This window comes from Leuciscus leuciscus, assembly GCF_965113295.1.
Source record: "Leuciscus leuciscus genome assembly, chromosome: 5".
Taxonomy (NCBI): Eukaryota; Metazoa; Chordata; class Actinopteri; order Cypriniformes; family Leuciscidae; genus Leuciscus; species Leuciscus leuciscus.
The window spans coordinates 46,052,243-46,070,565 of record NC_138729.1 but is presented as its reverse complement, the minus strand read 5'-3'; the positions used below and the strand labels follow the sequence as shown (position 1 = coordinate 46,070,565).

The window sequence follows — 18,323 nt, the reverse complement described above, 5'->3', positions numbered from 1 at the left end:
AATCAGCATATTACAATGATTTATAATATTACAATGGCTACATGATTACATGATACATTACATGATTACAATGACAAAAACTGGAGTAATAATGCAGAAATTTCATTTAAAAATATATTAAAACAGCTATTTTTAACTGTAATAATATTTCACAATATAACTGTTTTTACAGTATTTTTGATCGAATAAATCCAGCCTTGATAAACATAAGAGACTTCTTTCAAAAACATAAAAAAAATCTTCTATTAATAAGATTGTAATAATATTCCATAATTAAAACAGCTATTTTTAACTGTAATAATATTTCACAATATAACTGTTTTTACAGTATTTTTGATCGAATAAATCCAGCCTTGATGAACAGAAGAGACTTCTTTCAAAAACATAAAAAAAAATCTTCTATTAATAAGATTGTAATAATATTCCATAATTCATAACATTCTATAATGATATGATATACTATTCTTGTCAGTTTGTAGTTTGACAGCACCAATCCTCATTCCCCTTTGTTGTATTGAAAAGAGTAGCAAGGATTTTCTTCAAAAAAATTATTCTTTTGTGTTCCACAGAAGCAAGAAAGTAATATAGGTGTGGAACGACATGAGTAAATAACGACAGAATATTCGTTTCCAAGTAAACTATCCCTTTAAGACTTGCTTCCAAAAATATTATAAAAAATAATCATGCATGCTGTTTTATCCGTCCCCTGACTATCAGTCTGAAAACAGTCACAAAAGTAGCATGCAGCGTGTCAGTGACCGGTCAAAAAGGTTCTGGCTATTATGGTCGTCTTTTCAATCTGCTTTACAAATGTGACAGCACTTTAATAGCGCAGTCTGGGAAGGGTGGCCGTTCCTGATAAGAGCCCATCCAGGCGAGCGCTTTTAAACAGGATCTGCACATCCAAACACGCGGCTCTATCCCAGCCTACATATGAGCAGAGGCTAAAAGAGAACAGACTCACCGTTCTCCCAATCTCTTCCCAGAATTCATTAGCATCTTTTGAGAATTCATTACATCGGTTTTCAGAGTGCACTGCCATCCTGAAGCGGTGCAGCTCAACCTCCCATTACATGTGAAGATAAGCTACTTAAGTTTTCTCAGAATGTTCATATCTTCTCCTTGTGCCCTTTGCTATGCATTAAATCCACTGGATTGATACAAGCACTGCAAATTGAAGGGCAAATTGCCACAACTTAACATTCGATCACAAGTCGCAATACTGTTGGTAAAAATGAACAGAGTTTTAATGCATGCAAAACAGGTGCTTATTCACCTCCCATGCTGAGCAACCAACCAGCTCAATGAAAATGATTGATAATGTGCTCATAATCAAAAGAGTTATTGCTTAATGTTTTCTGATCGCCGAGAAGGAATCTTGGCAGGAAGCCGAATTACGGTGGGAGGTGTTCCCCTGGGCTTATAGAATCAGAGACAGGGGCCCTGATGTGGAGCACACCGATTCCACATGGCTGAACACAATCACACCAAACAATGAAAGAGCGCACTGAACCCGCAGACAGCAGCCCACAAGCCTCTCTCACGGAGAACTGCACGAGAAACCAAATACAGGAGCTCAATTCTGCTGCCAAGCCTATTGAAATGAAATGGCTGAGTGTGGGTCAATGAAACATCATTACCTGCTGTTGTGTACAAACAATCCAACAGTCCAACTAGATTACTTATGCACAACACTATGCAGAAATCAAATTAACAATACATCAATTTTCCGCTCTTGCGATTGGAGCATGAAGGTAGCCGGGGTTAGGAGCTATGGCCCGTTCACACCAAGAACGATAACTATAACGGATAATAGTGGTGGGAGAAAAAATTCTGAGCTTAGTTTTTTACCAGATGTGCGATGACGCCGAGTTTGCTTTAGAAACACCCGTCTTCTGCTTGCTAACAATTCCTCACACACGTAGACAACTCGAACCTTCCGTAAAATAATCTTTCATAAAGTTCGGAAAGGTTGAAGCGAATTACAAGGACATTCACAGGCTTCATCATTGCACAGGATGCGCTGTGAGAGACGCGCGCTTGTTTTGATGTTACACTTGAAGTGTGCTGTCTCGCCCGTCTGTATTTTCCTTACAAATGCTCTACGAAGTCATCATTTATGTGGTTTGGAATGCAGTGGACTTATATATTTAAAATATGAATCTCACTAACAGAAGGCTGCTTTCAATTTTAAATGCTGACGCGCGCTTTGTTTGTGTACGAGACTGCTCGCGCAAGCGGCTGTGCGACTCCGTGTAAGTGGTTTGATATACTTGTGCAAAATGAACGTAAACACAGCCAGTTATGTCTTAACGGACAGGACAAACCACATTACTTCTTATATTTCAAAAGGGATCCGAGCGTGAATGCAGCTTAATAGATCTCCCGCAGTCTATGTCATAGTAAAATACAAAAGTACGATGAAGAAAAATCACTCACAGTTCTTGAATGGAAAATGTTCAGATAATCTTAAATACTGAAAGCACTCTTTGTTTGTTGTTTGTCATGTTTCTATGCTCCTCTTTATTATTTGCTACTTGCTTGTATGGTTTGAAGTTATATAAGTTTAAAATTCTTAAAATACAACTGTTTTAATTATTTTTTTAAATTTGTAATTATTTTTTTTTTAAAGTACTTAATTACTTATGTAAACTAATGAATTAATAAGGGGGGAAAAGTAGATAAAGAATCGATCTGGAATCGGATCGTGACCTCCAGAATCGAAATCGGATCGGATCGTGAGGTGACTAAAGATTCCCACCTCTAAACGATAATGATAAAGATATAGTTCTAAAAGAATAGCAGAGTCCACACCAAAAACTATAAAGATAACTTTTTTTTTACAATAAAAACATTGACAGCCAATCAGAATCCATCCTGCTTTAAAGCGCTTGAGCATTTGACAGAACAGACGACAAAACTGCAGAACAATATTGTCCACTAATTTGAACGATAATATAGTTATAGTTATCTTTATAGTTATAGATTTTGGCTATAAAGAAACTGCTCTGTTGTATGAAATTAATGAATTCATGTTAAAGGGATATTTCACCCAAAAATGAAAATTCTGTCATTAATTACTCTCCCTCATGTCGTTCCGAAGACTTTCGTTCATCTTCGGAACACAAATGAAGATAATTTTTGATGAAATCTGAGAGATTTCTGTCCCTCGATTGACAGCTACACAACTCCCACTTTGACGGTGAGTAATTAACCCTAACCCTTTAATTCAAGGAAATTTGCTGAAGCCATGACCTAGCAGTTAACACACATGCGAGTTGAGTCACCTCTTTTTCCATCATATCCTGTCCTCTCTCTATCCTCCTATCAATAAAAGTGGCAACATGCCCAAAAGAAAAAATCCAATTAATTTGATCTGTATTCCAGCTAAACCCATCTGAGCCAATGACTCACCTGCAGGAAGAAGAGATGTTGCGTCATATCTTGCAGCAGTTCTTCCTCAACGTTCTCTGGGTAAAACTTGGCCAGGAAATGAAACACTATAGGCTCCTCTTTGGGCATATCATGATCCAAAACCTATAACAAAGATAAGTCATGACCAATATTCTATTGTGCATTGCATACTTTATATCCACTGCCAATAGTAACATGATACTACCATCAGTTTGGACATCATGATTTAAATGATAGTGTCATATCCTTTTTGGACATGTGCCAAAGTAGTACTATGGCATTCTTTGAAGTACCTTGAAAAGACCATTGTACATGAATATGTCAAGCCTTTAGTACTATCACATACCATCTAAAATCCTCACTGTGCCATTGTAATGCAATCAGACTTGTTTTGTGTTGGTTTGGTTCTCTTACGAGAGGTACTCTCGTACTGCGTAATATCTTACGCTAGGGGAAATCTCTTTTCCGCGAGATACTGAAGCCAAAAAATTATCCTTAATTTTGAAATAATGTAAAACGCGTTGCGGCAGCATGCAGACATAGGCGAGACAGCTCGCGCGCCTATTGGCTGCCCTGCGGCAACTGCAGCAGCCTATCGATAAGGCCCTATCGTGACGTCATCACCAATGGGGGCGCTTCGCGCCCCATACGTCACGTCCCGCCGAAACGGGCGTGGCCTGGGGCTATAAATATAGCATCGAAAGGCTAGCTTACCGATTTTTCATCTCTTCAGCGGAGCTCACGCATCGCTGGATCCAGAGAGAAGAAGCCGCGCCGTGGAAACAGCATTTCAGCGGGACGAGTTCGGTACCTGGAGTCGCTGGCCGCGCCGCCTTCAACCACCGTTCCTGCTACGCTATCCGGCGTTATATCCTTTCATTGCTTTGTGTGTGTTCGCCGCCGCGACTCACACTCCCTTTCTAAAAGAGCAGAGCGTCTTTTTCAAGATGTCTCGTCCATCCTGTGGCTCGTGCCGAGCCCCACTCAGCGACGGGGACCGCCATGTCATCTGCGTTTCCTGCCTGGGTGAAGGACATGCGGCTCTAGCGCTCGCTGACGGCGGATGCCCTCACTGCGAGCTTATGCCTATGGCGACTCTGAGGACTCGCATGGCAACTTTCCACGAGCCTGCACCCCCCGCTTCGACGCCGCGCCGTAAAAAGCGCCGTGCTCAGCGGATCCCTGAGCCTCCCACCGAGAAAAGCTCGCCGGTGCGCCTGCCAGCTTCGCCGTCTGCTTCTCTCGAGTCTCTCACTCCCGGACAGTGGCCGCCGCTGGCCGCCGCTTCCGCCGGAGATGACAAGGAAGAAGCGGCAGTTTTCGAGGAGGACAACTGCTCTATCCTGGCTTCGGACAGCGAGGATTGGGCGAGCTCTGTGGACCTCGCCCCTTCTTCTGCCCGCGAGTCGTCAGGAAAACGGGCCAGCATTGAAGCTGAGCTGATGCGTCTGCTCACACAGGCCACAGAGAGCCTCGGCCTCGAGTGGTCCGCGCCCGCCGAGCCTACACGCAACCGTCTGGACGGCTGTTTTCTGCAAGGGGACCGCGTTTCCACGCCCTCAAGACCCGCCCCGTTTCTTCCTGAGCTTCATGAAGAACTGGCAAAGTCTTGGAGCGCCCCTTTTTCAGCCAGGCTACGTTCCTCTGCTTCGGCGGCATTCTCCGTGGTGGACGGTGCCAAAGACAGAGGATACCTCGCTCTCCCTCTAGTGGAGGAGGCGGTAGCAGCCCATCTTTGCCCGCCCTCTGCTGGACGGCGGACTAAGACGGCGCTACCTTCAAAAGCCTGCCGCGCTACTTCCACCCTGCACAGTCGCGCTTACACCGCCGCTGGGCAGGCTGCATCAGCGCTACACACTATGGCCACTCTCCAGATCTTCCAAGCTAACCTTCTCCGAAAGCTGGACGAGGAAGGCACGGAAGCAATCAACGTGGCGGATTTAAGGAGCGCTACGGACCTCGCACTCCGCGCTACGAAATCCGCTGCACAGGCCATAGGGCGGAACATGGCCTCTCTCACCGTTGCTGAGAGACACCTCTGGCTGACGCTTTCAGAAATGCCGGACTCGGAGCGCTCTGTGTTCCTCGACGCCCCCGTTTCTGCTACTGGCCTCTTTGGATCGTCCGTCAAAGATTTCGCGGACAGATTCGCTGAGGTACAAAAGACGTCGCAGGCCATGAAGCACTTTTTGCCAAAGCGCTCTAGCTCCGCATCAGGCCGCTCTAAACAGCCGTCTGCTCGCAGCTCGCAGCCACCGCCCCCCGCCGCCGCTTCACAGCGTCGACAGGCCCGGGACCAGAGACCACGCTCTCGCTCTGCCGGCCGCCGCCCCCCACAGCGTGGGACTCGGCCGAAGGTTGAGATGAAGCCCGAGGCCTCAAAGTCTTCCTAGCCAGCTTAGGAAAACGACGGTGTTCAAGCCCCGCTGCGGCCGGGTTTCCACCAAAACTTCCCGCTCGTCCAGTTCCATTACATGCGACTGTTCCAGTGTACTCTGCAGTAAACAAGTCGGTTGCATTACCCGCTTGCCTGTACACAAACGCCGTTTTCACGGCGACCCAGATAAATCCTGTAAAGAGCGTATTTTCTGGTATTCCGGCCACGGCCGACGGTGTTATGAGTGTAGTAAAAATGCCCACTGCCCAGTGCCCATTCCTACACACAGACACAGCCCGCCCCACAGGGCTCGCGCACATAAAATCGACTCATGTCGATTGCGCACAGAATGTAGTGAACGTGCCCACGTCCCAGTGCCCACAAACACTACACGCTGCATGTCTCTTGGTTTCTGTAAAAACGAAACCAACACACATACAACCGACTCAGGTCGATGGTGTTTTCAGTGCAAATGTGCCCGCTGTCCTGCGCCCACATTCACTCACAGACATGACGAATCCCTCGGTTTCCCCCACGCTCGCCGTCTCTCAGCTACCTGCCGTGAGAGAGCCGAGCGCGGGCGAACCGCCCGCTGTGATCAAAACACTCCCCGCCTCGAGCGCTGCAAATGCGGTGTCTATAATACAGCATACCGAAGCTCCCCGGTCGCCACTATGTCACGACCAGAGCTCCAATCTCATTCAACCCTTAGCTATGCACGCACATGCGTGGGCAAAGCTTCCCGGTGTATCAGAATGGGTGCTGAACATTATAAAAAGAGGCTATTCGCTACAGTTCGCTCGACGTCCCCGCCGTTGTGCGGTGCGAGTCGAAACCACGGTAGAAAAGGAAGTAGCAAGTGTACTTCGTACCGAAATTGCGAAGCTGTTGAGCAAAGGGGCAATAGAGCCTTTATCTCAAGCTCAGAGCGAAGGGGGGCTATACAGCAGATATTTTCTGGTTCCGAAAAAAGACGGGGGTCTCAGACCCATTCTAGATCTAAGACAACTGAACGTAGCGCTTTCAAAACGCAGGTTCAGAATGCTCACAACCAAGAAAATCCTCGCGCAAATTCGCCACGGGGACTGGTTTGTGTCAATAGATCTGAAAGACGCGTATTTCCAAATACAAATAGCGTCACGTCACAGGCGATTTTTGAGATTCGCCTTCGAGGGCCAGGCTTATCAATACACAGTCCTACCGTTTGGCCTGTCCCTAGCACCCCGTACATTCACGAAGTGCATGGACGCAGCCCTCGCTCCCCTGAAACTTCGGGGAATGCGAGTTTTGAACTACTTGGACGATTGGCTGGTTCTAGCTCAGTCACATACGGAGCTCATAGAACACAGAACCATTTTACTCGAACATCTCGAGAATCTGGGTCTCAAAGTCAACTGGGCGAAAAGTTCACTGTCTCCCAGTCAGAGAATATCTTTCCTGGGCACAGAACTGGACTCGCTGTCAATGACAGCTCAAATATCGCTACAGCGCAGATTGACTATTCAGCGCATGACAGAAACCTTCCGCCGCGGCACTATAGTCCCGCTAAAGAAGTTTCAAAGGATGCTCGGTCTCATGGCAGCAGCATCCACAGTTCTCCAGCTGGGTCTGCTTCGCATGCGCCCACTGCAGTTCTGGCTACAAGCGCAAGTACCGCGTCGAGCATGGACTTCAGGTCTCTTTCGTCTCAAGGTCGATCAGGAATGCGTCTCAGCACTGATACCCTGGAGAGCGACCGACTGGTACCAGTCAGGTGTAAGCCTGGGGACTTCCTCGAGTGTGAAGGTGGTGTCCACGGACGCCTCCACCTCGGGATGGGGAGCACTGCTCGAGGGCAGACCGTTTTTTGGCCAGTGGTCAGAACGGGAAAAGCTTCTGCACATAAACTGCCTGGAAATGATGGCAGTCGACAACGCGCTGAGGCGCTTTCGTCCCCAAATAGCAGGACACCACGTCTTGGTCCGCTCGGACAACATGTCAGTGGTAGCCTACATAAATCGCCAGGGAGGCATCACATCCCGAAACCTATACAGGTTAGCGAAACGCCTCCTGGTATGGGCTCAGCACAATTTGCGCTCGCTCAGAGCAGCGCATGTGCCTGGCCACCTGAATGTGGGACCAGACAGACTGTCCAGGAACAATGTTCCAGCAGGAGAATGGTCACTGCATCCGCAGACAGTCCAACTGCTGTGGCAGACATTCGGCAGAGCAAAGATAGACCTGTTTGCGTCTCAAGAAAACGCTCACTGCCCGGAATTTTTCTCAAAGAGCAGGGATGCGCTGGCCCACGTCTGGCCCCGCTGCCCGCTCTATGCCTTTCCCCCCATCACGCTCATACCTCAGGTATTAGAGCGGATCAGGGAAAGCAGATGCTCAGTGTTACTGGTTGCTCCGTTCTGGAAGAACCAGGCTTGGTTCCCAGTTCTTATGCAGCTGACGAGCACTGCCCCATGGCCAATACCAGTGAGGAGGGACCTCCTCTCTCAAGCCAGGGGCTCGATCTGGCATCCTCGCCCGGAGCTTTGGTCCCTACATGCGTGGGCCATCAACGGGTACCCTCTGATATCCCAGAGGGAGTGTTAAACACGATCATGCAGGCTAGAGCTCCCTCTACGAGACGGCTCTATTCCTCAAAATGGTCAGTGTTCTCCAGCTGGTGCACAGCACGCGGCTTTTCACCCCTGGACTGTGGAGTGACGGAGGTTCTCTCCTTCCTACAAGAGCTACTGGATGAAGGCAGAGCCCCATCCACGCTCAAAGTCTATGTGGCGGCTATAGCAGCGTTTTCCAAACCAACGCTTGGTCAGTCACTAGGAAGGAACGATCTGGTCATTCGGTTCCTTAGAGGAGCTAAGAGGTTAAATCCTCCCAGACCTCCCTCAGTCCCCATATGGGACCTTTCTACGGTCTTGGAGGCCATGAAGGGTGCCCCATTTGAGCCTATCCAGTCAGTAGATATCAAACACTTGTCTTTCAAAACGGTGTTTCTTCTGGCTCTCGCTTCAGTGAAGCGCATAGGGGACTTACAAGCGCTCTCAGTGAGCGCGACGTGTATGGAGTTTGGGCCAAATGACTCGAAAGTCATACTCAAACCAAGGCACGGGTACGTCCCAAAATCCCTCAATACACCGTTCAGGGCCCAGGTAATTTCCCTGTCTGCCCTGCCGGTCTCTAACGAGGAGAAGGACGCCAGCTTCCTTTGCCCAGTCAGGGCGCTAAGGGCTTATGTGTCCCGCACGTCTGTTTTCAGACAGACGGAGCAGCTCTTTGTTTCACTCTACGGACGTTCTAAGGGACTCGCCGTTTCGAAACAGAGCCTATCCAGATGGATAGTCGATGCTATAGCGCTGGCTTACACCTCTAAGGGCTTGCAGTGCCCATTGGGTGTCAGAGCGCACTCCACGAGAGGCGTGGCCTCGTCGTGGGCTTGGTCTAGTGGGATTGCCTTGCAAGATATCTGTATGGCGGCAGGCTGGGCCTCCCCGTCTACATTTATAAGGTTTTATAACCTAGAGGTTCCCGCTCTGCAAGCTAAGCTGCTTTCAGTCTAGAAATCGGTACTGTCTGCCCCGAGTACGTCCGGCCCAGAATACCAAAATAGCGCGAGCAACGCTCGTTTAGATCGCGCAGCTCTATGGGCAATGTGTAAGACCCACTATATTCATCAGTCCAGGCCGGGGTCGCCCTGACTGAGTAAATACCATCACTATAACTGTTCTTATAGGATGCTGCATTACAGGAATGATGCTATTCTAGCCACTCTTCCTGGGCTCTCTGTGAGTCACTTATGATCATGTACTACATGAGCCCGGGCACCTGCCCTTGGGACTTTGGTGCTGGATCATAGCATGCACGGCGTTTTACACTGTTTCCCCTAGCGTAAGATATTACGCAGTACGAGAGTACCTCTCGTAAGAGAACGTACTCGGTTACTAACGTAACCTCGGTTCTCTCTAGAGAGGAAACGAGTACTGCGTATCTTGCCGTGCCTGCGCACGCTCCGGTTCGCTCCGGCGATGAAAAACCGGTAAGCTAGCCTTTCGATGCTATATTTATAGCCCCAGGCCACGCCCGTTTCGGCGGGACGTGACGTATGGGGCGCGAAGCGCCCCCATTGGTGATGACGTCACGATAGGGCCTTATCGATAGGCTGCTGCAGTTGCCGCAGGGCAGCCAATAGGCGCGCGAGCTGTCTCGCCTGTGTCTGCATGCTGCCGCAACGCGTTTTACATTATTTCAAAATTAAGGATAATTTTTTGGCTTCAGTATCTCGCGGAAAAGAGATTTCCCCTAGCGTAAGATATTACGCAGTACTCGTTTCCTCTCTAGAGAGAACCGAGGTTACGTTAGTAACCGAGTACGTTTTCATGAGAGTTTGTTTTAATGTCGACTACAGTTCAAAAGTTTGGGGTCAGCAACATTTTTTATTATTATTATTTGTCTATTATGCTCACCAAGGCTGAATTTATTTGATCAAAAATACTGTAAAAATAAAATAAAAAATCATTCAAAAATAATACTGTGAAACTATTACAATTTCAAATAACTGTTTCCTATTTTATATGATTTAATATGTAATGTATTCCTGTGATGGCAAAGCATCATTACTCCAGTCACATGATTCTTCAGAAATCATTTCTTATTATTATGTTGTATTGCTCAATATTTGTAAGAAAACTGTGATAAGTGTTTTTTTTTTCAAGTTTCTTTGATGAACAGAAAGTTGAAAAGAACAGCATTTATTTGAAATAGAAATGTTTGTAACAATGTAAAAGTCTTTACGATATTACTTACCACAAACTTTTGAAAGGTAGTGTATATCATTACACAGTACATTTCAGAACTGTCAAAAATACTTTTAAAAGCCTAAATTAAGTAAAGCCAGTTCAAAATGAGTGTTTTACCTTCTTGTCCATTTTCAGCCATGCCACGGTGTCTTTGACGTCATACCGCAGACCAAAAAACCATGTCTCCCTGAGTCCCAGTGTCCGGCACACAAGTTCAAACAGATCCTTTCCTTTCCACTTCAGCTGCCCAAACAAGATTACAAAAAAGGGTCAGTAAGAAGTGCATGTTAAAGTACAGGGTGAATTTTTTTCAACTATTTTTAAAAACCCATTCCTTCGTCATAATTCTTGTTCTGTTGAAACAAGAGGTTGAGCTGGGACATATACATAGAACATAATTTAATCCCAAATGTTACATTTTAAAAAGCCTAACAGGAAACACTTTAACTCTCTTAAGGATTGCAACAGACTAATCGAATTCAGACTGACCACAAATCTGAACAGCTCCAGTATAATGAACAATGGCATTCCCTGAATAACCTCATTTCCACAAACCATGTGGACACAAGGCAGAGAAATGAGTCTGGGCATCATTACAAAGTCTCTGCTGTCAGCAAGCGCATTCACTCGTTTTCGGACATATCAGTTCATCTTTTATCAGGACTACTGTCAGGAGGCCAGTAAAAAATAATAAATAAATAAAAAGCCTGCATAAGGCAGCTGCATGTTTGTCATTCATTTTATTGGTTAGATGGATTGGACAGAAAAAAGAAACTGACATTGGAAATAGCGGTCCATTTAATAACTTCGGATTTCAGAATGCAATCTGCAGGAGTATATTAGCAGAATAACAATTCAAAAACTCATCTTGTGAGAATAATTCTCTTGTGTAAGCATCTGTGCTCGATTAGCCTTGTCATTAGTGGGATTCGGCATCATCTGGACGCAGCTGAGCTAGATGTTAGTGTCTTGTGAACAATACACTTGCCACTTTTGCCACCTTGAATGATTAGAGTTATGACAGAGGACAGAAACTTGCTGTTATAAGTACTGACAACCTCCACAGTCTTGCAAACATCATCAACTCTGCAAACTGTATTAGCATAACAGGGACAGGTGCTTTTCAAAGTGCGGTTTCATCTTGCCTAATGTTTATGTATGAGAACATATGACAATATGCTGCCATCCAGAGTCCAAGCAATTAAATATGCTGAGGCTTCTCCTCTAGGAAGCTGACGGGCCGCCTTCAAGGACGACCGTCAGCTGGTGCAAACATTCACGGAGAAACGAGGGGTTCACTCGCGGCCCTAAATATTCAGCAGAGAAGTTATGTGGCTTTTTAGGGTGAAAAAAAAGCACTGAAAACTTGACAGAGTAACAGCACAAGAAAGAACAAAATCAGAAACCTCAAAGTCAAACGCTGTCTTTATCCAATATTGAGCCCCACGCTATTACCCTCAAATCAGATTTTACTGACTGAACTAGACCCCAGGACTGTCTTTCTTGTTATACGGCACAAGATTAGATGACACCAGCACACGTAATACCAGTCCGGTATCACACAGAGATGGATTAAAATAAATATTAGCCTACAGCACAAATTAAAATGCAGATGAAGTGTTTTGAATTTCGAATAGAAAATATGTAGGCATTCTGTACTTCTAATAAGTTGCATGACAATGCTGAAACTGAAACCCATGACAAATATTTGAAATGCCTTGACAATCTGTGTGGAATCTGTTGTGCATTCTGACACTTCTTTTTCACTTTAAATAGCATGCTAAGAAAACATTTAAGAGCTGAAAAAAGACTTCATGGGTTTTCCTCTAGTTTCAGGATTTTGGCTATGTTATTCCTAACTGTTTGGGGACCTTTTTCTGTCACTGTGAAATAATATCCATTACTATATACACAAAGGTAAAAAAAAAATGTGTGGTTTAGTAAACCCTGTCATTGACTTCAGTGCTGGGCTATCATCAGCTATGAATGATAAGCAATACAATTTCAACGTCTGAGAGGAGGGAGAAAAAGCAAAAAGTCTATAAGAGAAATGGATTTTGTTTTCTAAATCCATGCTGCCACCAAGTGGTGTTGTTTATGAAATACAAAGATGCACCAAAATAGAATCTTAATTTTGCTGAAATCAGATGCAATGGTCCTAATTTCTCAATTTTGACCTTTAAAATGAATATTCTGGGTTAAACATTACTACTTAAGCTCTGAATTTGCTCTAAATGCTGATGATTACCACAGAAAATAATTTATAAAAATACATGTTCAGTACTGCACTTATAATGGAAGTCTATGGAGCTAAATGTTTTAACAGTTTTTGAAAGTATAGCAAGGCTTAAACATTATACAATTTAAAGTTAAATCCAATATTTAACGTCATGATTTAGCAAAAACTGTCACAAAACCACCAAACAATACTATAAAATTTGTTTGCACGGAGCAAATTCCACTCACATGAATGACATCTGTAACAAATATATGTTAATCTGCATAAAACAGTATTGCTACTGCTAAAAGGATTTAGACAATTTCACTCAAATACTATTTTTGTTCAAAATAATACTGTTACTGTTTGTGGTAATCGATAGTTTGAACTTGAACCTGTAATATTTCTCTATCAATATGAGGAAAAAAAAAAGTGAATAATGAATACGTCAACCAGAACAGCTACATCTTGCTCCCTTAATTCTAACCATACGTTTAGTTTTGTGTCTAAAGCCACTTCGTAGTACATATATGCCCCCTTATCGGTCTATGACAACAGCACCATGATCCCTCAGAACCTCACTGCCACCAAGGGAAATACTGTTAATGAGTGTGAAAGATCAAAAAAGAGTGAGAGACAGGCAAACACAGGCACAGGGCCTTGTAGAGTGGGACCATCGTGCCTCATGGGACATTAACTCGTGGTACCCGTCTGTCACGCAGTTCTCTTACCACCATCTGTTTTCCCTTAATTCAAAAACACTCTCTTGTGATGTTGAGTGTAAAAATAGGGCATCTTCCTGCAAGAAACTCAGTGGATGCTATGTGCAAATGAAGTGCAGCTCCACAGAGAAACCCTCTATATGCCTGCAGAACTCCCACCGGATTCACAGTTTGTAGAAAACACCTTTATATGTGGGAATGAGGATTACTGCGATACATGATGCTGCTTGCTTTGTAGATGTGTATGTTTGTTTTAGGGTTTTTTTTTCCATTCAAGCTGTCATGAGTGTTTTTTGAAAAGTTTTTGAGACTATTTTTAAAGAAATATTATTTTCACAAACACAAAAAGGAGATGTTAGGCAGAATGTTCAAGCTTCTGTTTTCCACACAAGAAAAGTGAATGGTGTTTTATACAGCCAAACTCCAAAAAGGACACTAAAAATAATCTATATAACGTGTGCACTGTATTTCTAGCCTTCTGGTAGCTTTGTGTGAAGAAAACAAAACAAATTTAAGTTGTTGTACATGGATAATCTTCACCTCAAAGTACTCATATCTCATTTACAGCTAAATTGTTCATTTGCAGTTTTGTCAAGAACTAATTGCGTTTCACATCAATGGCATAAAACTTGTACACTGTATTAGAGGTATGCATTTTATAGGTTTATGCTAGAGCTGCACTTCACTTATGGAAGTTCACGATCAGGGCCCGTATTCATAAAGATTCTAAGAATCCTCTAAGAAAACTTTTAATTTAGCTTAAAAACTTTTACGTAGGAGTCTTAGCTTAAAAGCGATTCGGGACCGATCTGAGAGCAACTCTGAGTAAGGAAAAGACAAAAACTTTCATCTTTGTAAGGAGGCGGGGTTGACCCCGTTGCTATGTATGACACAATCTTTTGAAGACTGTGATTGGTTGGTTGTCCAAGAAGAAAAAAAAAAAGTGATTTTAAGTATAGGGTCTATTCTAAGCCTTCACTTTGAAATTACATGCGTAATTTTTCCTATTTGACCGTTCTCACACACACACACACACACATTACATATGTGTATATAATCCTTTTTTAATTATTTACCATGCAGTTAATTTCCTATAAGGTATTTGATTGGAAAGAGTGGAATTTTTTTTTATCATTCTAAGCCAATTACACTGATTGCTGGCATGTCTATTTAAGTGGTGGTTTGAATGTTGGTTTTAATGTATCAAACATGGAATTTTCCCAGTTGTCAAATATCGTAATGTAGTGATTACTTTCATTTCTGGCGCTATGGCATTTCTGTGCTGTGTTGGAGATGTTAGCGATCAGTCACAAACATGATCCCTGCACGATCTAATCTATAGCGTCTTATTAACTCACTGTTATTCATTGTCTGCAACACATTGCTTCTCCCTCTTCGTCTTTCTGACATTTTCTCCTCTGCTAAAGAAACTCTTAAGCCTCTTAAAAGTCCTCATCCGTGCTCCTAACAATTTTGACCTTAAGACCTCTTTTAAGGGTTAAGATGCTTTCTGGATGACTTTTTTCTTTACTAGGATTTTTTCTTTAATTTTAAGAGTAAACGCCCACATTTCTAAGAATTTTCTTACTAGGAGCTACTCTTTGCATTAAGATTCTTTATGAATACGGGCCCAGGAGTGTATGTTTAAAAGTTGAGTTTTTGAATGGATCTCTTGAATGAATGATTCAATGACACAATCTTCATACAATGTTAACTTGAAGCCTCAAGTTATTTTCAAAAGGTGATTTACTTTTATGGTGCTTTTTCAATAGCTTGGTGACATAAACCATCATCTCACGTTTGCTGTATGCAAGCTCTAGCTTGTACATTCTCGTGTATTCACAGAAAAAAAGAAATGAATACAGGATTGGAATGACATGAGGGGAGTAAATGACAGAATTTCCGTTTTGGGAAGAGCTATTCCTTAAGGCCACTGAACCGTTTCTCCATTCAAACAAAAAGCAAGACAGGAATGTCTTGATGCAGCTCCGCTGGAGAAACAGGTCAGGTTGAGTGTCTTGCTCAAGGGGACAACAGTGAGCCGGGACATAAAAATGTCGACAGCCTGGTGTCTTCCCTAAACTATGCTTACATGCCCTCTGGTTGCTGATGAGAAGCATTGATCACTGACAGTACAGGTTTGGTTGTAGGCTACAATAGATTTACAACCATAATATAGCATGAATGTGATATGCACTCCTACATAGACAGCTTAAACTTAATTCCGTCATAATTCAAGGAGCTTCACCACCACATAAAAACAATGCAATGCATTTATACAAACATCACATTCATGCAAAATGCTCCGAGCCACTTACCTCGCAGCTAAACTCCAAGTCAGCATCCATTGTAACAATTGTGACGCTGAAGTTTTTGGCTTGTTTCCTCCAGAGGGAATTGAGTCCCATTTTTGAGGCAAGGACACTTGCCATAATAGCTGCTTAACTTTCCACCTCTTTAGAAACAACATTAACCTGTTGACTAACTATATCTGAAGCATAGCTTATGATGAAAAACATTAAGGGTTGACTTCTTGTTAAAAGCTTCAACCTAGCATTACTGGCAAATGTAACAATAAATGTGATTAAAGTGCATGTCTAAAGGCAGGATGTTGACAAACCACCTGCATTAACTGTTGTTTACTAGCAGCTGGGCACATACTATCCCTTTTACTTCCTCTAAAGCGCCATTAAGCCTGCAAGAAGATACAAGGAAAAGAGAATAGCATAAGTTTACTGATGAATAACTTATTCGCTAGTAATACACTGCATGTGCAATAACAATAGACAAAAGAAGCTAATTTAAAACTACTATAAGCGTGATATAATATGACAGATAACTGAGAACAAACACGAACCTATTATATAACACTTAACTATACATTCGTGTAGCAAAATACTAACTTTTACAATACTTCACAACATTTGACGTACTCATAAACGCTTGTTTATGCTAATCTACGGTTTCACGCCATTGTTTTGTTTGTTAATAAGTGTTTTTGACGGAATTGGACTGACAGCTCGTAAACCGGTTGCTAACTCACCTGTCGAGCCGTAAACACAGCTGAATTCCTACGGTGTGTGTGTGATTCACGCCCGTTTAAACACCTGACACACAAACACCGCTGCTGGTTTGACTCTTTCGGGCCAAAACTGCAGCTGAAACTTCGCGTGCGCGTGCATGAGGAGGAAGGACATGCGCAAAAGTGCGCTTCATTGAGCTAGTTAAAAGCCTTTTTTTTTTTTAGGAGATAATACATCGCACAATACCACAATTATTAAATAATCAAAGCACTTCCAGTCATTTATTTCCAAAAAGTAAAACTAAGATATTATTTTGGACATGCTGTAAAAATGCTAAGCATATTGTACATCACTTGTCCATTTAGAGTAAATTCTTAACATAAAACGATTATTAATCACCTTCAAATTGTGTACTAATTTAAACATTTATTACGTTTTAATTGTTATTTATAAATATGTCATTAGTATTCATTATTTAAATCAAATTATGAATGTAAATATAATATATGCTACTAAGTATCTAGATTTCAAGATTAAATGCGAAATCTATGTTCAGTTTTTATTTTAAATGTTAAATTCAAATGATTGGAAAATAAATAAAAATAAAAATAAAATAAAATAGATCTTTAAATCTAATGTCCTTTTCTAATTTATACCTGAATTGTATTTTTATTTACATATACTATATTATATTATACATTAATATTTATAGTAAATGTAAAATTTACGTGTTTCATTCAAATATAAATGGGTATATTCGGCTTATTTCACGATATTCTCAAAGTTCAGCCCTTTGCACCAGAAAGGGGCGTGCTTTCGTTGACAACTGGGCGGGGCTTCGATGAGGTCATCGGAGTAAACAGAAAAGATGGCGACGCCATACACGGGAGATCGAGTTTTAGGGACAAATACGGATATTTCAGAGAGTTTCGCTAAGCAGTTAACCGATTTACCAGCCGAATTATTAGAGCATATATTGTGTTTTCCCGTTCTAAACCATATCGACATTAGCAACGTTTCCTGCACGTGCAAGAGGCTACATGACGTGTGCCATGGCAGAGGAAAGGTCTGGGCGCATCAGTACAAACTCAGGTGGCATAAATTAAACACATTTCTAAAGCTTTATACCTCCTTCAAACTCGAGTTTTCAAACCATAAGAAATGTGTTTGATCCCTGATAGGTGGTTTAAGGTGTGCATTCAATGCGTGACTTGAGAGCTGTCAGGTCGTGTTCTCATTCTGCTGATGCACCAAATTCGGTCCTGTGTGCACATGCAGAGAGAGGCATAACATGTAATATGTAACTATTACGGACTCACCTCCTATACGTTGAAATAACGAAATGCACTTATGATTGTTTACAACGTTTAGCGACATTAAACACACAAATGCATGAAATTCTGCTAATAATAAATTAACATATAGGCCTACATAAAAAAACACAAAAAAACCCGTCTTTAAATAGAACTATAGTTTTAAGTTTATTAAATGTATAGGTGTTAAATAACGATAACTACTAGTAACTATTGTGTTTTAGTGTATACTATAGTTAGTTATGTTTTGGCAGATACATGCAAATTACATTTCGCATGAAATTGAATTGCACCCTCTGCCACAATTAACAATAATTTCTTTGTAATCTAGGTGATATATAAGCACACAAAAAATATATACTTTAGAAAATGACACACAACATTATCCTAGCCACATTTAAGGAATAGGTTTAATATATTTGTAATACCTTTTTATATATAAAGGTTTTTATTTTTATTTTAATTTTTT

The 18,323-nt window shown here is 42.6% G+C and overlaps 2 protein-coding genes across 3 annotated transcripts in view; one reads left to right on the top strand and one right to left on the bottom strand.

Moving 5' to 3' along the window:
• nf2a (NF2, moesin-ezrin-radixin like (MERLIN) tumor suppressor a) overlaps positions 1-16,697 on the bottom strand; it is a 47,919-nt gene extending 31,222 nt beyond the window's left edge. The window contains exons 1-4 of the mRNA XM_082170835.1: positions 16,562-16,697; positions 15,837-16,213; positions 10,696-10,821; positions 3,415-3,537 (exon numbers count right to left, since the gene is read on the bottom strand). Of these exons, the coding sequence (XP_082026961.1) occupies positions 3,415-3,537; positions 10,696-10,821; positions 15,837-15,950 (363 nt within the window). The 5' untranslated portion in view covers positions 15,951-16,213; positions 16,562-16,697. The remainder of the gene's footprint in view (positions 1-3,414; positions 3,538-10,695; positions 10,822-15,836; positions 16,214-16,561) is intronic.
• A 681-nt stretch (positions 16,698-17,378) lies between these two features.
• fbxo21 (F-box protein 21) overlaps positions 17,379-18,323 on the top strand; it is a 14,638-nt gene continuing 13,693 nt past the window's right edge. For both annotated transcript variants that reach the window (XM_082170825.1, XM_082170824.1), the window contains exon 1: positions 17,379-17,633. In XM_082170825.1, the coding sequence (XP_082026951.1) occupies positions 17,410-17,633 (224 nt within the window). In that variant the 5' untranslated portion in view covers positions 17,379-17,409. The remainder of the gene's footprint in view (positions 17,634-18,323) is intronic.